Here is a 20371-nt window from a genome sequence, read left to right on the forward strand (position 1 = left end):
CTACCCCCCTCCCCTGCGAAGAATCAAAATACATTCCTAGCAAGCCAGCTACACAAGTTGTCAAAAAGTTATGCTTGTTTGTCAAGTGGATAGACAAAAGAGTTTTTTATAAAAATGGACGTTATTCCAGTTTTATTCTTACATGAATAGTAGAAAATCTCCCCATGTCCACATAACCGGCAGTGGTGACAAGTCATCTACGAAGAGTTGGATTGTTGAAGCTAAGAAAGTCCTGGTAGCTAGCAACCGGGCCAGCCAGCTAACGTAAGCTGCTATTTTAACAGGCCTCGAATTGCTTGTCTTTTTTAAGGTTGTGTTGTGACAATGTCAGACTCTGGTGAGGAATGGTGTGGTCTTATTCTGTCGTCCCAGATCTTTAATTATGCAAAAAGCTAACTTTAAACACTTCTTTTCACCAGTAGTTTTTCGTAGCAGTTGCAGAACTGAGCTAGTTATGCTATGCGGTTAGCCTTGACTGCATCAAGGAAACTGACAGGAGGCTAACGCCGATCCGTTTTTCGGTGCTTGACAGCTGGCGAAGGAATGACAATTTGCCATTTTTGAAGGCTTTAACGTGTTTGTTTTATTGAGTAGCCATGTCTCCTGACGGCATCAGTCTTAATTACGCAGTTACGGTAAAGAAATACGACTGCGTAATTGCAATTGATGTCTTGAAACCTATCTAAGTATCCCTGTGCTGATTTATTTAATATTTATTAATATTGAGCTTTTTACCTGTGTGTTGTTTGCTCGTTTTCATAGTAAGTTACTAGCTGACCTAAGCTAGTAATGTCTCTATCGTTACCACCAGCGGATATGCTTGAAACACCACCTGGGTATCCCTTTGAAGAAATCAATTATGAGGATATTGAAGTTGAGGAGGTAATTTGTGATTATTTTTGCTGTTTTCCTTGTCACTAGCGCATGACAAGAGTTAGTATCAGCTCGATGAAGCTCTTACCTAGTGAGTGTAACTTTGATGCTAACTACCTGTTCTCAGGTGGTGGGGAGAGGAGCTTTTGGGGTCGTCTGCAAAGCCAAGTGGAAAGGAAAAGATGTTGCAATCAAGACTATTGAGAGTGAATCAGAGAGGAAAGCCTTTATTGTTGAGGTATTTTTTCGTTACTGAAATATTCTCAAGATTATTTCAACAGCCTACCTGTGTGTAACCTTTCCTTTTCATCTCCAGCTCCGACAACTTTCACGTGTGAATCACCCCAACATTGTGAAGCTGTATGGCTCTTGCAATAATCCAGTAAGTTCACTGGGATCACAATGACTATTTGGTCTATTGGGTTGATTTTGAGTTTTTGATGGTGTTCTTTCCACCTCAGGTTTGCCTTGTGATGGAATATGCAGAAGGTGGATCATTATATAATGGTGAGTCAATATGTTTACTAGAAAACAGTATGGTTGTGTTACATGTTATACCATTTATTTTGCTTTGCTAGTAATGAACACGGCTTTGGACAGACACAGCCCTGTTGAGTTGATCCTCCAGTTGTTTGCATGTTCAGCCACTTTTCTGATTCGTTAGAAGTCCGTGTTTGCACAGCCACATGCAGCCCCTACACTAAATATTCAGATAGACCTGAGAACTGGTGGGGTATAAAATTGATCAGTATAAAAATCATTTGTGTGCATACAGTTAAGACAGTTAAATTAACATTTTCAGTAAGAATGAAAATTGAGTATTTAAACCTTCTGCAAATAAATCGCATACATATATTTCTTACAGCCTCATTTTCAAATAAGTTAAAAGACTTTGTCAAATGTAAATATCAAACTGTATATTTAGTTCAAAAGTTACAAAGACATATCACATACATACAGTTAAGCCCATAATTATTCATACCCCTGCTTAATTTTGACTTAAAGTTACTTTTTGTTCAATATGCAAGTTCTTTTTGAGCAGAAATGACACAGGTGTCTCCCCAAAGATAATAAGACGATGTACAAGAGGCATCATTGTGGAAAAAAATATTTCTCAGGTTTTATTTATATTTTAGCAAAAGTATCATGTCCAGAATTATTCATACCCTTCTCAATAATCAATAGAAAAAAGCCTTTATTGGCTATTACAGCAATCAAACGCTTCCTATAATTGCAGACCAGCTTTTTGCATGTCTCCACAGGCATTTTTGCCCATTCATCTTTAGCAATGAGCTCCAAATCTTTCAGGTTGAGGTCTTCTTGCCATCACCCTGATCTTTAGCTCCTCCACAGATTCTCAATTGATTCAAGTCAGGACTAAGGCACAGGCCACTGCAAAACGTTACTGGTGTTGTCTGCCAACCATTTCTTCACCACGCTTGCTGTATGTTTTGGGTCATTGTCGTGCTAAAATGTCCACTGGTTCCCAAGGCCAAGTTTTTCTGCAGACTGCCTGATGTTGTTGTTGAGAATCTTCATGCATTGCTCTTTTTCATGGTGCTGTTTACTGTGATTAGGTTCCATGGTCCATTGGCTAAAAAACACCCCCAAAGCATTAGGTTCCCACCACCATGTTTGACAGTGGGGATGGTGTTCTTTGGGTTTTGAAGGCTTCTCCATTTTATGCCAAATGATCACAATGATGCCAACATCATTGTGACCAAATAATTCAATTTTTGTTTCATCTGACCATAACACTGAAGACCAGAAACCTTCTTCTTTGTCCAGATGAGCATTTGCAAAGGCCAAATGAGCTTTTGCATGCCTTAGAAGTGCCTGGAGAAGTGGCGTTTTTCCTTGGTCTGCATCCGTGGAACCCAACAGTGTCCGTTGGACTGTCTGGCTTGAGACATTGCCACCAGCAGAGCCCAGATTCACCAGAATGGCCTTGGTGGTGATCCTGGATTCTTTTTTCACCTCTCTCACTATCCTCCTGGCCAGCACAGGTGTCACTTTTGGCTTCCGACAACGTCCTCTGAGATTTTCCACAGTGCGGAACATCTTGTATTTTTAATAATACTTTGCACTGTGGCCACTGGAACTTGAAAACATTTGGATATGGCCTTGTAGCCCATTCCTCACTTGTGAGCAGCCACAATGCACAGCTGCAGGTCCTCACTGAGTTCCTTTGTCTTAGCCATGACTGTCCACAGACCACCTGCAGAGAGCTGCTGTTTTTCACCTGTTGAGTTGATCAAAACAGCTATTTCCAATTAATCAGGGTAATTGGGATGCTTTAGAACAGCTTTGACTATTTGGAATGGTATGGAACTTTGGATTTTCCCAGAGACTGTGACAGTTTGTAAAGGGTATGAATAATTCTGGACATGATACTTTTTGCTCAAATGTAAATAAAAGCTGAGAAATATTTTTTCCACAATGATGCGTCTTGTACATCATCTTATTATCTTTTGTGAGACGCCTGTGTCATTTCCAGTCAAAAAATAACTTGCTAGTTGAATAAAAGTAACTTTAAGTCAAAATTTGCCAGGGGTATGAATAATTTTGGGCTTAACTGTATATATATGCGCCTCCCGGAGTATCGGGAACCAGCTGATAGGCACTCTTGTTGCCATGCAGATGATAAAACACATAATGGAGTGCATTAATCTGCAGGAGCTTCTGTCTTGCCGACCATTATTATCCCATGTATGTCTAGGCTTGTTGTTTCTTATGTTTACCCTGAGTGCTTTTATAAGCAATTTGTTATCATGTAGCAGCAGAGTCTGGAATTATTGGATGTCAGATAGGGGCAGGTTTATTTGAATTTTTACACCTAATAATGGCCTCTCTTTCTTCCCTTTCTTGCGAAATCTCTTTTCCCCTAACTTTCATACAGTGAAAAACCATGAAAAGCAAATTCAACACTTCAGAAATGAAATATCGTGAAATAAGAGGGGAGCAGCCCTCACCTGGCCAGGAAACTGCTCATCAGTTAGTTGTCTCGAAAATTTTGAACCTCTGAAAAAGGGGGACGAATTTAAATCTCGGTGACCTCAAGTGAATGGTCAAGTTTTTGAAAATGTTGTGAATGTGATAACTCAAGAGTGAAGCCATTTTTTTGTTTAAAAAAAATTGAATTAAAAATGTTTCCACTTCAGGCTCGACTGTTTGATTTATAATTCATTGTGGGTAGCGTTCAGAGACAAAACTTCAAAAACTTGTGTCTTAAACATTATGGAGGGCACTGTTAGTACTAATTTTATCATGTTCATAAAATATTCTGCGCTCAGTTGTACTTACAATTTGCCAGAATTGTTATGGGGGCAAATTTCGCTGAATTGCTAGGTCACACTTCAGTGAGTTGGGAGTTTTCCCCTCGTGGCTATCAGGTTTGTTTGGATGAGGTTTTGGGACAAAGTAGTTTGCTGTTCTTAGTGGTTTGCTTATAAAACTGTTTCATAAACTACATTTTTGGACATAGTTTTGTGGGACATTGCAAAGTAAAGCAAAGATAACAAACGCTGAGAACTATTGAAAAGTCCTGTTGTTCTTGACGATATTATTACTCGCGTGTGTTTGTGCGCAAATGGAATTCCTGGTCTCCGACTTTGGCTGGCAATTGTTGTAATGATAGAAATATGTTTACACCAACGGCATCATGGTGGAGATGATTGTGTAAAAATTTCTGTGTGAAGATGATTTTGAAATTAGTTTCGTGGAATAAATTTGTACAAAATGAAGTGTAAAGTGAGTTTTTCCTATCAAGGCTGCAGATAGCTCAGTTGTGTTTGTGTTGTGATTACATTTCATGGTGAAATATGCTGACACTTTGAAATTCAGTCATAAAATATTGTTGGAACAATGCTTTTGGATGTCTACAAATTTAGAGTTTGAACCTCAACCTCTTTTCCACTGCAAATGGGGCTCTAGGCAGTTTAATGTCAGGACTCTTACTACAGAGTCAGGTCACATGTATATGGTTGAATGAGAAAATGAAAAAAATACACATTATTCTTTTATCAATTACTCAAAATTAATGTCATCAATATTATAATTTTTTTTCTTAAAAATATATATGCTGTTAGAGGGTCATTGTGGGTATTTAATGTGCATATATGTTTCTTCATGTGCTTGGGCCTTGTATCTGTTAGGCATTCAGATTGGAACATTTTTGGTTGACAGAAAGTGTATTAAGGGTCACCCTTTATTGATTATCAGTAATGATAAAATCCCCAATGAGTTTGAAATTTTATGTTGACAAACATTCATAATTTTACTTCATAATTTATTTATTTTTTTGATTGGTGAACTAATATACTTTCCTGGCTTGTCTTGTAATACTCGGTTGAATTTCAGATTAACCTAGTAAGTTGTAAGATATTTCTCCAGCTGTTTTTTAAACATACTGCTGTCATTTAAATGAAAACATTAATGTGAATTATATTTTTAAAGTTACATTTTCCAATCGTAACACTTTGCTTTAGTTTTAGTATAATCTAAATGATTGCATTCTTTTTTCTTTGTGGAAATATGATTGTATAATAATGATCATTATTCACAGGTATTCTGTTCCTCCTGGTGTCAAAAATACTAAATTATGTCTTGAAAGCTGTTAATGTAACACTCTTCTCCTTGTGAAAATAACACCAGGCTGTTTCAATTTATAACATATGTGCAGCTGCTGGGACGCTGAGGGGTAGTAATGGCATTTGCCAGTATTCTTAAAGAAGCTATAGTGAAAATACAGACAGGTGTTTCAGTCTGTATGACAGTGTCAGAATTACTATAGGACCCCACACTTTGCCCGGCTGGTTTGAAGGTATGCTGTCTGTTGTTGTTTGAGACTGTGTTTTCTTGTCCACAGTACTGCATGGTGCTGAACCCCTCCCCTATTACACTGCTTCCCATGCTATGAGCTGGTGTTTACAGTGTTCCCAGGGTGTGGCCTATCTCCATGGCATGAAACCAAAGGCTCTCATTCACAGGGACCTCAAACCACCCAAGTATGCTCCTTTTCACCTTACACACTCCTTTCTGTTTCCATCAAATTATTTCTTTAAAGTAGTTTTATTCAATTTGTACTACAGGGAGTGCAGAATTATTAGGCAAGTTGTATTTTTGAGGAATAATTTTATTATTGAACAACAACCATGTTCTCAATGAACCTAAAAAACACATTCATATCAAAGCTGAATGTTTTTAGAAGTAGTTTTTAGTTTTTTTAGTTTTAGCTATTTTAGGGGGATATCTGCGTGTGCAGGTGACTATTACTGTGTATAATTATTAGGCAATTAACAAAAAACAAATATATACCCATTTCAATTATTTATTTTACCAGTGAAACCAATATAACATCTCCACATTCACAAATATACATTTCTGACATTCAAAAACAAAACAAAAAACAAATCAGCGACCAATATAGCCACCTTTCTTTGCAAGGACACTCAAAAGCCTGCCATCCATGGATTCTGTCAGTGTTTTGATCTGTTCACCATCAACATTAAGTGCAGCAGCAACCACAGCCTCCCAGACACTGTTCAGAGAGGTGTACTGTTTTCCCTCCTTGTAAATCTCACATTTGATGATGGACCACAGGTTCTCAATGGGGTTCAGATCAGGTGAACAAGGAGGCCATGTCATTAGTTTTTCTTCTTTTATACCCTTTCTTGCCAGCCACGCTGTGGAGTACTTGCACGCGTGTGATGGAGCATTGTCCTGCATGAAAATCATGTTTTTCTTGAAGGATGCAGACTTCTTCCTGTACCACTGCTTGAAGAAGGTGTCTTCCAGAAACTGGCAGTAGGACTGGGAGTTGAGCTTGACTCCATCCTCAACCCGAAAAGGCCCCACAAGCTCATCTTTGATGATACCAGCCCAAACCAGTACTCCACCTCCACCTTGCTGGCGTCTGAGTCGGACTGGAGCTCTCTGCCCTTTACCAATCCAGCCACGGGCCCATCCATCTGGCCCATCAAGACTCACTCTCATTTCATCAGTCCATAAAACCTTAGAAAAATCAGTCTTGAGATATTTCTTGGCCCAGTCTTGACGTTTCAGCTTGTGTGTCTTGTTCAGTGGTGGTCGCTCTTTCAGCCTTTCTTACCTCGGCCATGTCTCTGAGTATTGCACACCTTGTGCTTTTGGGCACTCCAGTGATGTTGCAGCTCTGAAATATGGCCAAACTGGTGGCAAGTGGCATCTTGGCAGCTGCACGCTTGACTTTTCTCAGTTCATGGGCAGTTATTTTGCGCCTTGGTTTTTCCACACGCTTCTTGCGACCCTGTTGACTATTTTGAATGAAACGCTTGATTGTTCGATGATCACGCTTCAGAAGCTTTGCAATTTTAAGACTGCTGCATCCCTCTGCAAGATATCTCACTATTTTTGACTTTTCTGAGCCTGTCAAGTCCTTCTTTTGACCCATTTTGCCAAAGGAAAGGAAGTTGCCTAATAATTATGCACACCTGATATAGGGTGTTGATGTCATTAGACCACACCCCTTCTCATTACAGAGATGCACATCACCTAATATGCTTAATTGGTAGTGGGCTTTCGAGCCTATACAGCTTGGAGTAAGACAACATGCATGAAGAGGATGATGTGGACAAAATACTCATTTGCCTAATAATTCTGCACTCCCTGTATATTGTGTTCTTGTTAAACTATCTGGTATCGTTTGAGAAAAGTGTAGAGGCTTTTTTTTTTTTTTGGCATGGCATTGTAAGCCACTTAGTTGAATGTTATCACTCAAGATATTAACAGACATTTATTGCGACCTATCAGGAATGCTGAAGTGTTACAGCAAGATGTGTGTTGTATTTTTTTTCCTTTTCATTATGGCTATTTTTATTTACCTTTAGGATGCTAATGAGAGTTTGGAGTTGTGACATGTTCAGAATATATCATTTTTCTTTCTCTCTCATGATACAAATCCTACTATCAGAGAATTTGATAAAATCCTGTATTTAAAAAAAAAAAAAAAGAAGAAGAAGAAGAAGAAATTAGCAAGACATTTAAGGGTTGGAGTACACTAACTAGCCAGAACATTATGGCCATAAATGAACGACATTTGGATGTGTCACATACAGGCAAAATGAGAAGGTGTAAAGACATTATTTACTACATTATTTACTTCGATATACATTTTGTTTTGGGTTTATCCAGATTGTATACTCATTGATTATGGAAAGTCTAGATGGCAAAAAGGGAAATGAAAAGTGATGGTTGCAAATCAGTTTGGCAGCTTCAGGATTGGGGATGTTTTCTCAATGTAAAATCCAGATCAAAGGAAGTAGTAAATGCCATGAAGAAAACCTGTGTTACCAGCATATCTATAGAGTTACTCACATCTTCTTTATAACAGCTGGTTCAGACTAACACACCCTCTATAAATTCCTATAACATAATGCAGCAAAAATGCCAACTCTTACAGGGCATCCACACAGGATGGAAATCACAGCCAGCAGTTACTTCACCCATTATTATGTGAAGACTGTCTTTGTTCTTATGGCATGGTCATTTCCTCTGTGGAAACCATTTAAATGCGTTGCACTAAAAACAAAAAAAACACGTGGAAATACAGAATAGTGGTAGATTTGATGGAATTGTTTACTGCTATATAGGATGCAGTAATTCATGAAATATGTTGTGATATCTGGATTATATTCCATTGTGTCAGAAGTACCTGAGGCAACACTTAATGTTTTTTGATTCAAACCATTATCCAGCATTAATAAAAAAAATAAATAAATAAACCCAAGGAAGCTAAACTACTAGTAGTAGTATCCTGTAGAAAGAGAGGACCAGCTTACCTGTTCTGTGTAGATCATTTGGAGAGTTTATAGGATTAATGAAGCCTCTCATTGTCACAAATTGTCACTTATCCAATATTGTACAGGAATTTATTTCCTGCATTATTACTATAGAATTTCCTTAGCTAGTCTCAAACAGTCATAAGAGTCAAGCACTGTCATTCCTCTAGTACTTTTTAAAAAGAAAAAGTTTCAACCAAACCGGGCTGAAATTAGTTACAGTTAGTCCTATGTTGTTTAGTTCAAGGCACTTTTTTGCTGCTAACAGGATGTATGTCTTCCTTATTTCAGTCTACTTCTGGTGGCAGGAGGCACTGTGCTGAAGATTTGTGACTTTGGAACAGCATGTGACATTCAGACACACATGACCAACAACAAAGGAAGTGCAGCATGGATGGCCCCAGAAGTATTTGAAGGTAAATATGAGTAGCATTACAGTTGTTTGAAATGTTTTCCTATTTTTTGACCAAGAAAAACTGAGATGTGTCTTTCTAATCACCTCAGCCTCATCATCTCTGTCATGTCTCATCTAATTGGAGATGGGTCCTGCTATTATCATTATTAGTATACATATTATACTATATATTACTTTCACCATACTGTTATTTATTGATAGTAGCTGCCTAACCAGTGACAGTGAGATGATGAATGGAGTCATGCTGTAGTGGCTTTTCTTCTATAAACGCAGAATTTTTGTTCTTACACAACCAAGAGCCTAATGTATGTCTACATTAAGGGACTTATTAGAGGATGTCACAGGGAAAGATGAATTACTCCTAGTCATTGCCTTGTTTTTGGATGCATGTTACAAGACTCCAGTGCAATTAAACAACCTGCTTTTGCCCCCTCAGTGAACCCTTCACAACTAATTTGCATCAGCGTGGAAGGTTATCAGAACAACCTAGCGCAGCAAGTTTGAAATAGGTGTATGATGTGCACTTTAATTCTTCAATAACAGGCTCCATAATTAAGCAACACAGGAGCCGTTCCTTGGTGAAAATGGCTCCCTTATTTTCATCCTCCTCCCCACTGAAAGCAAGAGAAAAGCTGCTGTACTTTGCCAGGCACATTCCTCGCTCTCCTGTCAAATGTGCCCCAGAGAATATCCTTTATCAGTCAGTGATGTCAGACTGAGCCTTTTTCCCCTCTTTGAAAAGGACCTAAGTGTTGCTGTGGGTTTCTTTCTACTCACAGGCAGCAATTACAGCGAGAAGTGTGATGTGTTCAGCTGGGGAATCATTCTTTGGGAAGTGATCACCCGCAGGAAGCCCTTCGATGAAATCGGAGGGCCAGCTTTTCGCATTATGTGGGCTGTGCACAATGGTGAGTCACTCTTCCTGTCTGACCGTGTGTGTCTGTGTGTTTGTTTGTGGAGGGTGATGCAGAGGTCGCATCCAGCTGTCGGCCACTAAGAGTGCTCAGGCATGCCTGCTAGAAGATTGTCAAAATAAAGATGTTGGCAGAGGGGGTAAAAGACATGTTGACCTGTTCAGCTCTCCTTGCAGACTATTGCATCCTGGATGCCCCATTACTGACTCAAGAAATGGGAGGCAGTAACATATAATATTTATTTCTCTTGTGTTGTGAGATGCAGATATGTCTTTCCCTTTAACTGCGTGTGACCTGTTATTTCTTTTTATTGCATTCAGGCACAAGACCACCTTTAATCAAGAATTTGCCCAAGCCCATTGAAAGCCTAATGACCCGCTGTTGGTCCAAAGACCCCTCTCAGCGGCCTTCCATGGAAGAGATAGTGAAGATCATGACTCATCTAATGAAGGTATTCTGCCTTGTGTATATGGCTTTTATTAAACTGAAGTAAATGAATCAATAAACATATTTAAACATATTAGTTTATTAATGGCAGTTACCAGTCCAGAGATGTTATGATACCACTATCCATCTGTCCCTCTATCTCTCTGGTCAAGGGGGAAGTAAACAGGTGACAAGTGTTAAATGGTGAAGTTGTGCAGATTTTTTTGCTGTTTCAAAAAAAAATTGAGCAGCTGTATTTTTGCCGTCCAAAATTAATAATTTAATTAGAACCAAGCAACCAAATTCTGCACCAGGGCGTGGACACTAGCATGAAAGAAACCAGTTTAGTCTGTTTTGCATTTTGGCTCATATATACACCATTTGTGAAAGAATGGGTTACTCTCAGGAGCTTGGTGTATTCCAATATGGTATCGCAATATGGTTCCAAGTGTGCAACAAAAATGTCCTTGCTACTAAATATTCCACAGTCAACTGTTAGTGGTATCATAACAAAGTGGAAGCAATTAGGAATAAACCTTGTGGAAATTCTTCCTAAAGGAGTTGAAGCTGTTATAGCTACTGGAGGCAGGCCAACATATTAAACGCTATGAATTAAGAATGGGATGTTTATATATGTGTGAACTAAGCCTGGGCAATATGAGGAAAATCTAATGTCACAATATTTTTTGGTTATATCACGATATACAATATACAGGGTGGGCCATTTATATGGATACACCGTAGTAAAATGGGAATGGTTGGTGATATTAAAGTCCTGTTTGTGGCACATTAGTATATGTGAGGGGGCAAACTCCTCAAGATGGGTGGGGACCATGGTGGCCGTTTAGAAGTCGGCCATCTTGGATACAACTTTTGTTTTTTCAATAGGAAGAGGCCCATGTGACACATCAAACTTATTGGTAATGTCACAAGAACAACAATGGTGTGCTTGGTTTCAATGTAACTTTATTCTTTCGTGAGTTATTTACAAGTTTCTGACCACTTATAAAATGTGTTCAATGTGCTGCCCATTGTGTTGGATTGTCAATGCAACCCTCTTCTCCCACTCTTCACACACTGATAGCAACACCACAGGAGAAATGCCAGCACAGGCATCCAGTATCCGTAGTTTCAGGTGCTGCACATCTCGTATCTTCACACCATAGACAATTGCCTTCAGATGACCCCAAATATAAAAGTCTAAGGGGGTCAGATCGGGAGACCTTGGGGGCCATTCAACTGGCCCACGACAACCAATCCACTTTCCAGGAAACTGTTCATCTAGGAATACTCGGACCTGGCACCCATAATGTGGTGGTGCACCATCTTGCTGGAAAAACTCAGGGAACGTGCCAGCTTCAGTGCATAAAGAGAGAAACACATCATCATGTTGCAATCTCAAATATCCAGTGGCCTTGAGGTTTCCATTGATGAAGAATGGACCCACTATCGTTGTACCCCATATACCACACCAAACCATCACTTTTGTTGTTCCAACAGTCTTGGAGGGATCCATCCAATGTGGGTTAGTGTCAGACCAATAGCGGTGGTTTTGTTTGTTAACTTCACCATTCACATAAAAGTTTGCCTCATCACTGAACAAAATCTTCTGCGTGAACTGAGGGTGCTGTTCCAATTTTTGTTTTGCCCATTCTGCAAATTCTGTGCGCCGATCTGGGTCATCCTCATTGAGATGCTGCAGTAGCTGGAGTTTGTAAGGGTGCCATTTGTGAGTAGCTAACATCCGCCGAAGGGATGTTCGACTAATGCCACTCTCCAGTGACATGCGGCGAGTGCTACGCTGTGGGCTCTTGCTGAATGAAGCTAGGACAGCCACTGATGTTTCTTCATTAGTGACAGTTTTCTTGCGTCCACATTTTGGCAAATCCAACACTGAACCAGTTTCATGAAACTTAGCAAGCAGTTTGCTAACTGTAGCATGGGAGATGGGTGGTCTCGTAGGGTGTCTTGCATTGAAATCTGCTGCAAATGACCCGGTTACTGCGTTCACCAGATATCAACACAATTTCGATCGGCTCCTCACGTGTTAACCTCTTCGACATGTCAATGGCTGTGAACAAAGAGAAACTTGTAAATAACTCACGAAAGAATAAAGTTACGTTGAAACCAAGCACACTATTGTTTTTCTTGTGACATTACCAATAAGTTTGATGTGTCAGAGGCCCTCTTCCTATTGAAAAAACAAAAGTTGTATCCAAGATGGCCGACTTCTAAATGGCCACCATGGTCACCACCCATCTTGAGGAGTTTGCCCCCTCACATATACTAATGTGCCACAAACAGGACTTTAATATCACCAACCATTCCCATTTTACTACAGTGTATCCATATAAATGGCCCACCCTGTATATCACGATATGTTTAAATAATTCCAAAAAACAAAAATTGTTTTCAACCATATAGTGCCTAAATTTGCGCTGGTATGCTCATTCAATATTTATTTTTCTGCTTTGAATACAAAAAATCTGAATGAATTAAAATGTTTTATTTAAACCATTTTTTTAACCATCAGTTGCATGCAGAGGTTTTTCACCAGTGACAATACTGCCACAGTAGGTGGTCAACACTAGACCTTTAAGAAGCAAACAAAAGATCATAACAACGAAAAAGGACATCAAGTAATAATAAAACAATTGAAATTGTTCTTTTGTGCTTATAACATATTAAAAATAGTAAAATTAAAAATTGGATGACCCCAAATTACAGAAACAAAAGTCTAGACAGTGCCTATAAAAACGATTGAATAAGAACAGTCACAGGTATCACAGGTGGTTTATTTAACGTTTTCTTTGATGTGTGGGAAGATGTTGACATGCAGAGTTTAAAACATTCTTCATTTTGCAGTGGATGACTTTTCAGCTGGTGGAATACATTTGTGCTACTGCTTCCTTTTGCGGCAATAGTTTTACGGCACGTTTTAACCATTTAACACCATTTTAACAGTCTTACATAGAAAAACTTGTGATACATCGAGTATATTCAATATATCACGCACCCCTAGTGTAAAGGCAGACAAGTGGAGGTAGGAGGTAGTAGAGGTAGGATTTTGTAATTGATACCGAACATGTGTATACTAAGAGGCTTGAGGGGTAGCACTGGTGGCCACCAGTATTTTTGAACATTGATGTCACATAGAGCAGAAAATGTAATTATGAAAATTACAGATAGTGTTGTGTATTATTTTATAACACTTCTAAAAATACGTCATTCATATGTTGGAAAAACCATGATACTATTCTAAACAAACCACATCTTTATTCATATATACTCTGCTATATAGTGTCAGAACTATGGAAAACAAAGGCTACTCAGCAGTAGACCAACACTGTCTTTTCTGCAAAGTAAAAATGGCTTTGTGTCAGTGATATCTGGTAGATTAATTCTTAGTGTTTTTAGATGTTAGATTGTTAGAGTACACACATATATATAGAGAGAGAGAGAGAGAGAGAGAGCGAGATAGAGATAGATAGAGATAGATAGATAGATAGATAGATATCCTACTTTCCTGAATTAATTGTACTATTAGGATTTTTTTCATTCATAGTAAACTTGGGTTGAGAACTCTCAACATTATGTGCTGTTTTCTTGTGTTTTTGCAGTACTTCCCAGGGTCTGATGAACCCCTTCAGTATCCATACCAGTATTCAGATGAGGGTCAGAGCAACTCCGCAACTAGTACAGGTACATCTCATGTTAAGGTCGTGTGAAGATGACATTCTAGATTATGTTTAAATAATTTGTGCTGCTAATTGCTTTTCTTTACAGAAAAACTATTATGTGCGTTATTAACTTACTTCCTCTACCGCATAGGATTTTGTCCTTTTTTAATTCAAACTGTTTTCTCTGCCTGCACAAATACCATGGATGTTCACAAAGGTGTACCATGAGCAGCATGTTGTTGACCAGCCCAGCAACTCCAGTGTATCCTGTTATCTGTACAGTTGCCCAGTCCTGAGCTCAAGGTCACATGTGTTTTAGAAGTTCTCAGAATAATAGACCTTCAAAAGAAAGCAGCCTTGGCTTAAGTTTATGGGCAAATGATTGTAGTAAAATTCAGGCCAGTACACAGTACATTAGCAGCTGGATTAACATTAGCATGAAGCAGTAAGATAGATGTTCCTAAGTACATAAGTAGTGGAGTACACCAAAACATCCTCAAAAGCCAGACATCATTCCGCGATCCAAGAAAATTCAGGAACAAATGACAAACAAACTAAATGAGACCTTTTTTCGAAAAAGATTATAAAGCCATTTCTAAAGCTCTGGGACTCCAGCAAGCCACAATGAGAGCCATTATCTACAAATGGGGAAAATATGTAAGAGTGGTGAACCTTCCCAGGAGGGGCCACATGACCAAAATTACCCCAAAAGTGCAGTGACAACTCATGCAAGAGGTCCCAAAAGACCCCAGAAGAACATCAGAAGAACTGCAGGCCTCAGTTAAGGCAGGTATTCATGACTCCACCAGAAGAAAGAGACTGCACAAAAGGAACATAAAGACTCGTCTCAGTTTTGCTGGAGAACATCTTGATGATCCCCAAGACTTTTGGGAAAATCCTCTGTGGACTCGTGAGACAAAAGTATGTGTCCCATTACATCTTGAGTTAAACTAACACAGCATTTCAGAAAACGAACATCATACAAACAGTAAAATATGGTGGTAGTAGTATGATGGTGTGGAGCTGTTTTGCTAGCTTGCTATGGTAAATGGAACCATGAATTCTGCTGTCTACCAAATCATCCTTGAAGGAGAATGTCTAGCCATCAAGCTGAAGCCCACTTGGGTTCTGCAGCAGGACAATGATCCAAAACGCACCAGCAAGTCCACATCTGAATGATATAAGAAAAACCAAATGAAGACTTTGGAGTGGCCTAGTCAAAGCTCTGAACTGAATCCGATTGAGATTCTGTGGTATGACCTTAAAAAGCCGGTTCATGCTCAAACTCTCCAGTGAGGCAGAATTACAACAATTCTGCAAAGATGAGTGGGCCAAGATTTCTCCACAGCACTGTAAAAGACTCATTGCCAGTTATCACAAATGCTTCAATGCAGTTGAGGGTGCAGTGACAGTAACACTGAACAGAGTACACAGAAGTGTGGCATTTTTGTGAATTTATAGGACCAGCATTGAATCAGTGTGATATAAGTGCACGTGAGCCTCCCGCCTCTCCCAGGAGCCACAGATCACCTAAATTTAATCATATTACTAAGCGGAGGAAAATGCATTGTAGTAACATTTTCAGTCTATTTCAGATTTCTGTATTTGTCTGTTAGTTCTTTATTTTCATTATTTGATTTTTTTTTTTCAGTGTTGTGAAAACTCAAAGACAACAAAAATCCACAAAGTTAATATAAAGATGCAATACTGGTGAGAGTGTATATTAAAAAAATATTGAAACTGTCCCTCTGCCAGTATAAATTTGAACAGGTAGCCCTTATGCCAAAAGTTTACTGCAATCTTGTTCTCGATCCCTCCTTTCCTGTCTGTTCTGCTGTCCTGTTATTAAAACTCATGAATGCTAAAAATAAGACTTAAAAAAGAAAATAAATTTAACTTTTGTCCTGTCCTGTGTCTATTGAAATGACAGGTTCATATGTAGACTACACTGGTAACAGCACAAGCTACAGAAACGATGCGAACATGGAGCACAGTGATTCTCAAGGGAGCAATGACACTATTAAGATTACGCCTCAGTTTGCACCTCATTTCAAGCCAAAGGTAAGACCATATTAAAAAGGGATGTTTTTACTGTACATGTAATCATACAGGTTATTGAAGAAATATGTTAGCATTGGAGGTCTTTTATTTTTATTTTTTTTTGTCTTCTGTTGATAACTCTGCTGGTTTCTGTGTTTTGTTTTTTAACATCGTTTTTACATAGTTTGCATTCAACATAATGCATATGTCAATGAACAATGAAACAAACTGAAACAAACATAAAGGTCCTTAAAAGGCAATTTTTTATATTAGCTGTTATAATGACTGGTAAAAATATGTATATCCCAGGTTTGCAGAACACTGAAAACCCAGAGTCAGCCATAAAGTTGCACTGATAAGCACTTAATCCTCCCTTGTAATACAGTCTTCTGTGGTTGAGTGAAAGTTTCGTGTTTGTCTTTTAGGGAGACACATTAAGAAATGTGTCTCTTTCCAGAGGGGGCAGCGTTGAGAGTCTGTCAGCACGAACACAGTGCCCGTCTTCTTCTGACAGCAAAAGAATTAGTGCTGACCTGTCAGAGTTGGAGACTAAGATGCCGTTTGGACCCGCAGGTAATGCCGGACAAAACTTGGCACAAATTAATACATCAAATACATAAAAAAAAAAAAAAAAAAAATAGACAATCATATTGGCCTGATCATGCCATTACTTCAAATTTATATATATATAAAAAAAAAAAAAGAGGACGTGCATGCAGTATTAATATTGAGGTAGTCTTTGTTGGTCCAGTCCAGTAGAAGCTTCTTTCTTGGCACCTAGGTCGCCCTTTTATGTGATTTCATCACTTTGAATTGAAGATTGATTCCTCATGAAAGTGTCAATATGTCCCTGAAGATAGGGCCTCTCGGAACCAGCTGTCGCTAATCTCCTTTCAGCAGATGTACTCGTGCTGTCATAGAAAAACAAAATCAAGAACTCCTCTGGTGTAGTTTTGATTTCAATGTGAATGTCTGTCAGTTTTCTTTCTTGTTTGTTTGTTTTAAATGTTGTTCACAATTAAATATAGCTTCAGTGGTTGGGGTTTCTAAAATTTAATTATTAAAAACTCTCTTCTCAGATCACCTTGTTGAACTTTTCCAAAAAGCAAAATGCCTGCTTTTGTCTGTGCTGAAGAAGGTAGTGCATTGGCTGCTGACTGTCTATGCAGTACTGATCCACAGCTCCTGGAATGAACAGGGTGCATGTTTCCTCTGCATGCACACCGTATGTTCTGCATGTGTATAGCCCACCTTTGCAGTCCAGCTGTGGGCATGCTTGTCCTGTATGCAGCTATATGTGTATATGTGTTTTTGCAGCAAACCCCCCGTATAAGCGAGGCCACCGTAAAACTGCATCATTCGGAACCATACTGGATGTCCCCAAGATCGTCGTTACAGGTATCACTGGACTACTGGTCTTTCCGGTGACACGGTGGAACTGGCTTGAATGAGCCTGTGGGTTACTGTCTTCAGACATGGCTTTCTTTTGTGTGTCACTCCATATGATCCCCTCAAGAATGCAGATAATGTTCATAACATCTAAATTTTCTTCGAATTTGCGCTGTAATTTAAAAACACAAACCAAAAATTAAAAGAAAAACAGAGAAGTCCTTGAAGCTGATTTTGGAGTTACATACATCATAGCTGTGTCATGTCCTGTTTTCTGTTTTTTCTTTGTTTGTTTTTAGTATAATGAAGTTTTCTCATCTGTTATCAACACATTTGTATGAGCTGTGTGCATATTTGTCGCTGAAAGCAAGTGGCTGTTAATCAGTATTTTATAGTCAGTAAGTTGACATAGATGAGATAACTTTGCTACTCCTGGCCCTCTCCTCTCTGTTATATTCCTGGCTTGGCTGCAGCAAATCACGGGTAGCAGTAGTAAATTAGTGCATTTGAGCTCGTCCTTGACTTTCATGCTTAGAGGACATTGAGAAAGCATGGCTAATTTTTTTTCCCATTTCTCACTCACTTTCCATTCATCCACATCCACTTTGAAAAAAGTCGTTTTGATTAATTTCCCTCACACTGAGGGTCAGAGCTATTATTATTAGTCGAGATATGGATCAAAGGGAATGGGGACAGCTCTGCCTGTCAGAAAGACTTCTATTTTGAAGCTATATGAGAGACATTGAGTAAGTGTTTCATTTAATCCAGTGGTGGAGGGAGTCAGCATGGAATTGTTATTAATGGTAAGGCACGTACCTTTGGATCTGCAAACCTGTACAAGGAAAAAAAAACTTAATTTATGTAATGAGTGTTGGTAAAATGTTTTCGGATCTTCATCAAGTCACTCTTCCATGGTCCCTCCAGATCACCGCTGACTCACCACCAAACCGATCACGTTGGTGGTGAGTGAGCGACCCGACCGTGGGGTCTGCTTTGATCTGTGAAACAACTTTAAGTGGATATGAAACACTTCATGTATAAAGGCTAATTTACACCCTTGAGCCCTGCACTCAAAAATTGACATGGATGTAACACTGTCTGTGTGACTACATTTAAGAAATAAGTACTTAAAGTGTTTAAAAAATGTTTAGCGTCATCTTGTCAGTACAGAACATGAGGTGGGTTGGTTGCAGTCAATACGCTTACATTAGTTTATGTTGTCTAACTGGTAATAGAACCAATAACTCAAAGTAAAAATCAGTCTTAATAGGATCACTTTTGTGCTGCAACAATGAGTTTTATGTTAAGAAACTGAGGATATACTCTCCACTTTAACTCTGTTTGTTTACCAGTCAGTGGTTCTTCGTTGTATGGTAGCTAGCAGCACTAAAATGGGAAAATCCAGCTGTTAGCTTTTGTAAAGCACTTTATGAAGGAGAGCCAGTTTGAGTTGGGTAACGGGTGGTTACCATACCGACAATCTGGAGTCAAAAACTGGTTTTCCTTGTGTGGCCGTATGTACTGAGTGCCGCCATTAGCGCTGTTTTATGCAATAAAACAGTCTCTCTGTACTTAAATGTAGTTACACAGACAGTGGAACAACTATCCAGTTTTTGAAAGCAGGACTCAAGGATGTAAATTAGAAATTTGGGGAATGTCCTGACTATAGAAGAATCCTTATGCTGCACTTGTACACATGATTTCATTTGTCATGCTGGTGGTGTTCAAGTTGATATTGCTTATTTTATTTATTATTTATTTATTTATTTATTTATTTATTTATTCATTCAGCACTAGTCATGACTTGCAAATGGTTGCTATGAGACTCATTGCTATAGCGTTATCCACGCAGACCTAAAGACTTCATTGACCATTGACCCCCTGTGACCAGTTTGGCAGGCGATTGCTGGATGTTGCCAGCAGTCTTTCATGTGATATTAGTTGCAAAGATGTGTACATTGCTACATCGAAAACTTCCTGGGGATTTCTTTGGTAACTAGCAGGTCACCAACAGTTTGCATAGAAGATGCTGACCAGTCTGCAAACTACTTGCCAAGCAGTAGTGAAACTGAAAACTCAGAACATACTTAAAAGTAAAAGTTGTGCCTTTTTAAAATGTGTTGGTTGCAACATGTCATTGCTGTTTGGTTAAAGGTTTATGCAAAATGTCACATTTTTAATCGTAAATTGCATTGTTTGACATAACTTTGATTACAAGTATTGCTTTTTTTCAGTGCATTATGAATGATGTATGATTATTTAGAGGCCCTGTCACACTGTCCTAGAGATTAGATAACAAACCCCAGCAACTGCAATCACTAGAAGAAAAATGTGTCCCCTTGCTAGAGGTTGCTGACTGGAATTAAATAGGGGTAAACTAAATGCTTTGGTGCTTTGATAGCCATGGTAATGGACTTGCAAGTCAATACTGGAATGCAGATTTTGAATTTTTTGTTTCATTCATTTGGAACCCCAGACAGCCAATAAAACAAAAAAAAAAGGTAATGCAGCATTTTTCATGATGCACCATTAATTTTGGGGAGCTATTTTAACAGGACATTTTATCTTAGACTGTCCCAGTTCCCATTTAAGATTGCCATTTCAGAGATTGTGACCATATATAATACAGATTAAAGGTATGTTGGCAAAATGTCAAAAATCTGAGGTCTGGAATAATACTTAGCATTTTTGGGGAGTCCTAAAAAGTTAATTTTCTAATCAAAGCTTAGTTGATTTTGGTGTGAAGCCCAGAGGGACCTGCCTGCTAATAAAATATCATTTTAGGTTAGTACCTGTGGCTAATTGTCATGTTGTTGT

General features: G+C 38.8%; 1 protein-coding gene across 3 annotated transcripts in view; it reads left to right on the forward strand.

Moving 5' to 3' along the window:
- The first annotated feature begins 8 nt into the window (after positions 1-8).
- The window catches only part of map3k7 (mitogen-activated protein kinase kinase kinase 7), a 26534-nt gene continuing 6171 nt past the window's right edge, over positions 9-20371 (forward strand). The window contains exons 1-13 of one of the 3 annotated variants that reach the window (XM_039598992.1): positions 9-264; positions 812-882; positions 1001-1111; positions 1190-1255; positions 1335-1380; positions 5741-5879; positions 8982-9106; positions 9885-10013; positions 10340-10470; positions 14066-14147; positions 16056-16186; positions 16591-16738; positions 17483-17563. In XM_039598992.1, the coding sequence (XP_039454926.1) occupies positions 817-882; positions 1001-1111; positions 1190-1255; positions 1335-1380; positions 5741-5879; positions 8982-9106; positions 9885-10013; positions 10340-10470; positions 14066-14147; positions 16056-16186; positions 16591-16738; positions 17483-17563 (1255 nt within the window). In that variant the 5' untranslated portion in view covers positions 9-264; positions 812-816. Of the gene's footprint in view, positions 265-762; positions 883-1000; positions 1112-1189; positions 1256-1334; positions 1381-5740; positions 5880-8981; positions 9107-9884; positions 10014-10339; positions 10471-14065; positions 14148-16055; positions 16187-16590; positions 16739-17482; positions 17564-20371 lie in introns of all 3 variants that reach the window. The other 2 variants (XM_031741633.2, XM_031741634.2) reach the window with 2 other exon arrangements.

This window comes from Oreochromis aureus, linkage group 15, assembly GCF_013358895.1.
Source record: "Oreochromis aureus strain Israel breed Guangdong linkage group 15, ZZ_aureus, whole genome shotgun sequence".
NCBI lineage: Eukaryota > Metazoa > Chordata > Actinopteri > Cichliformes > Cichlidae > Oreochromis > Oreochromis aureus.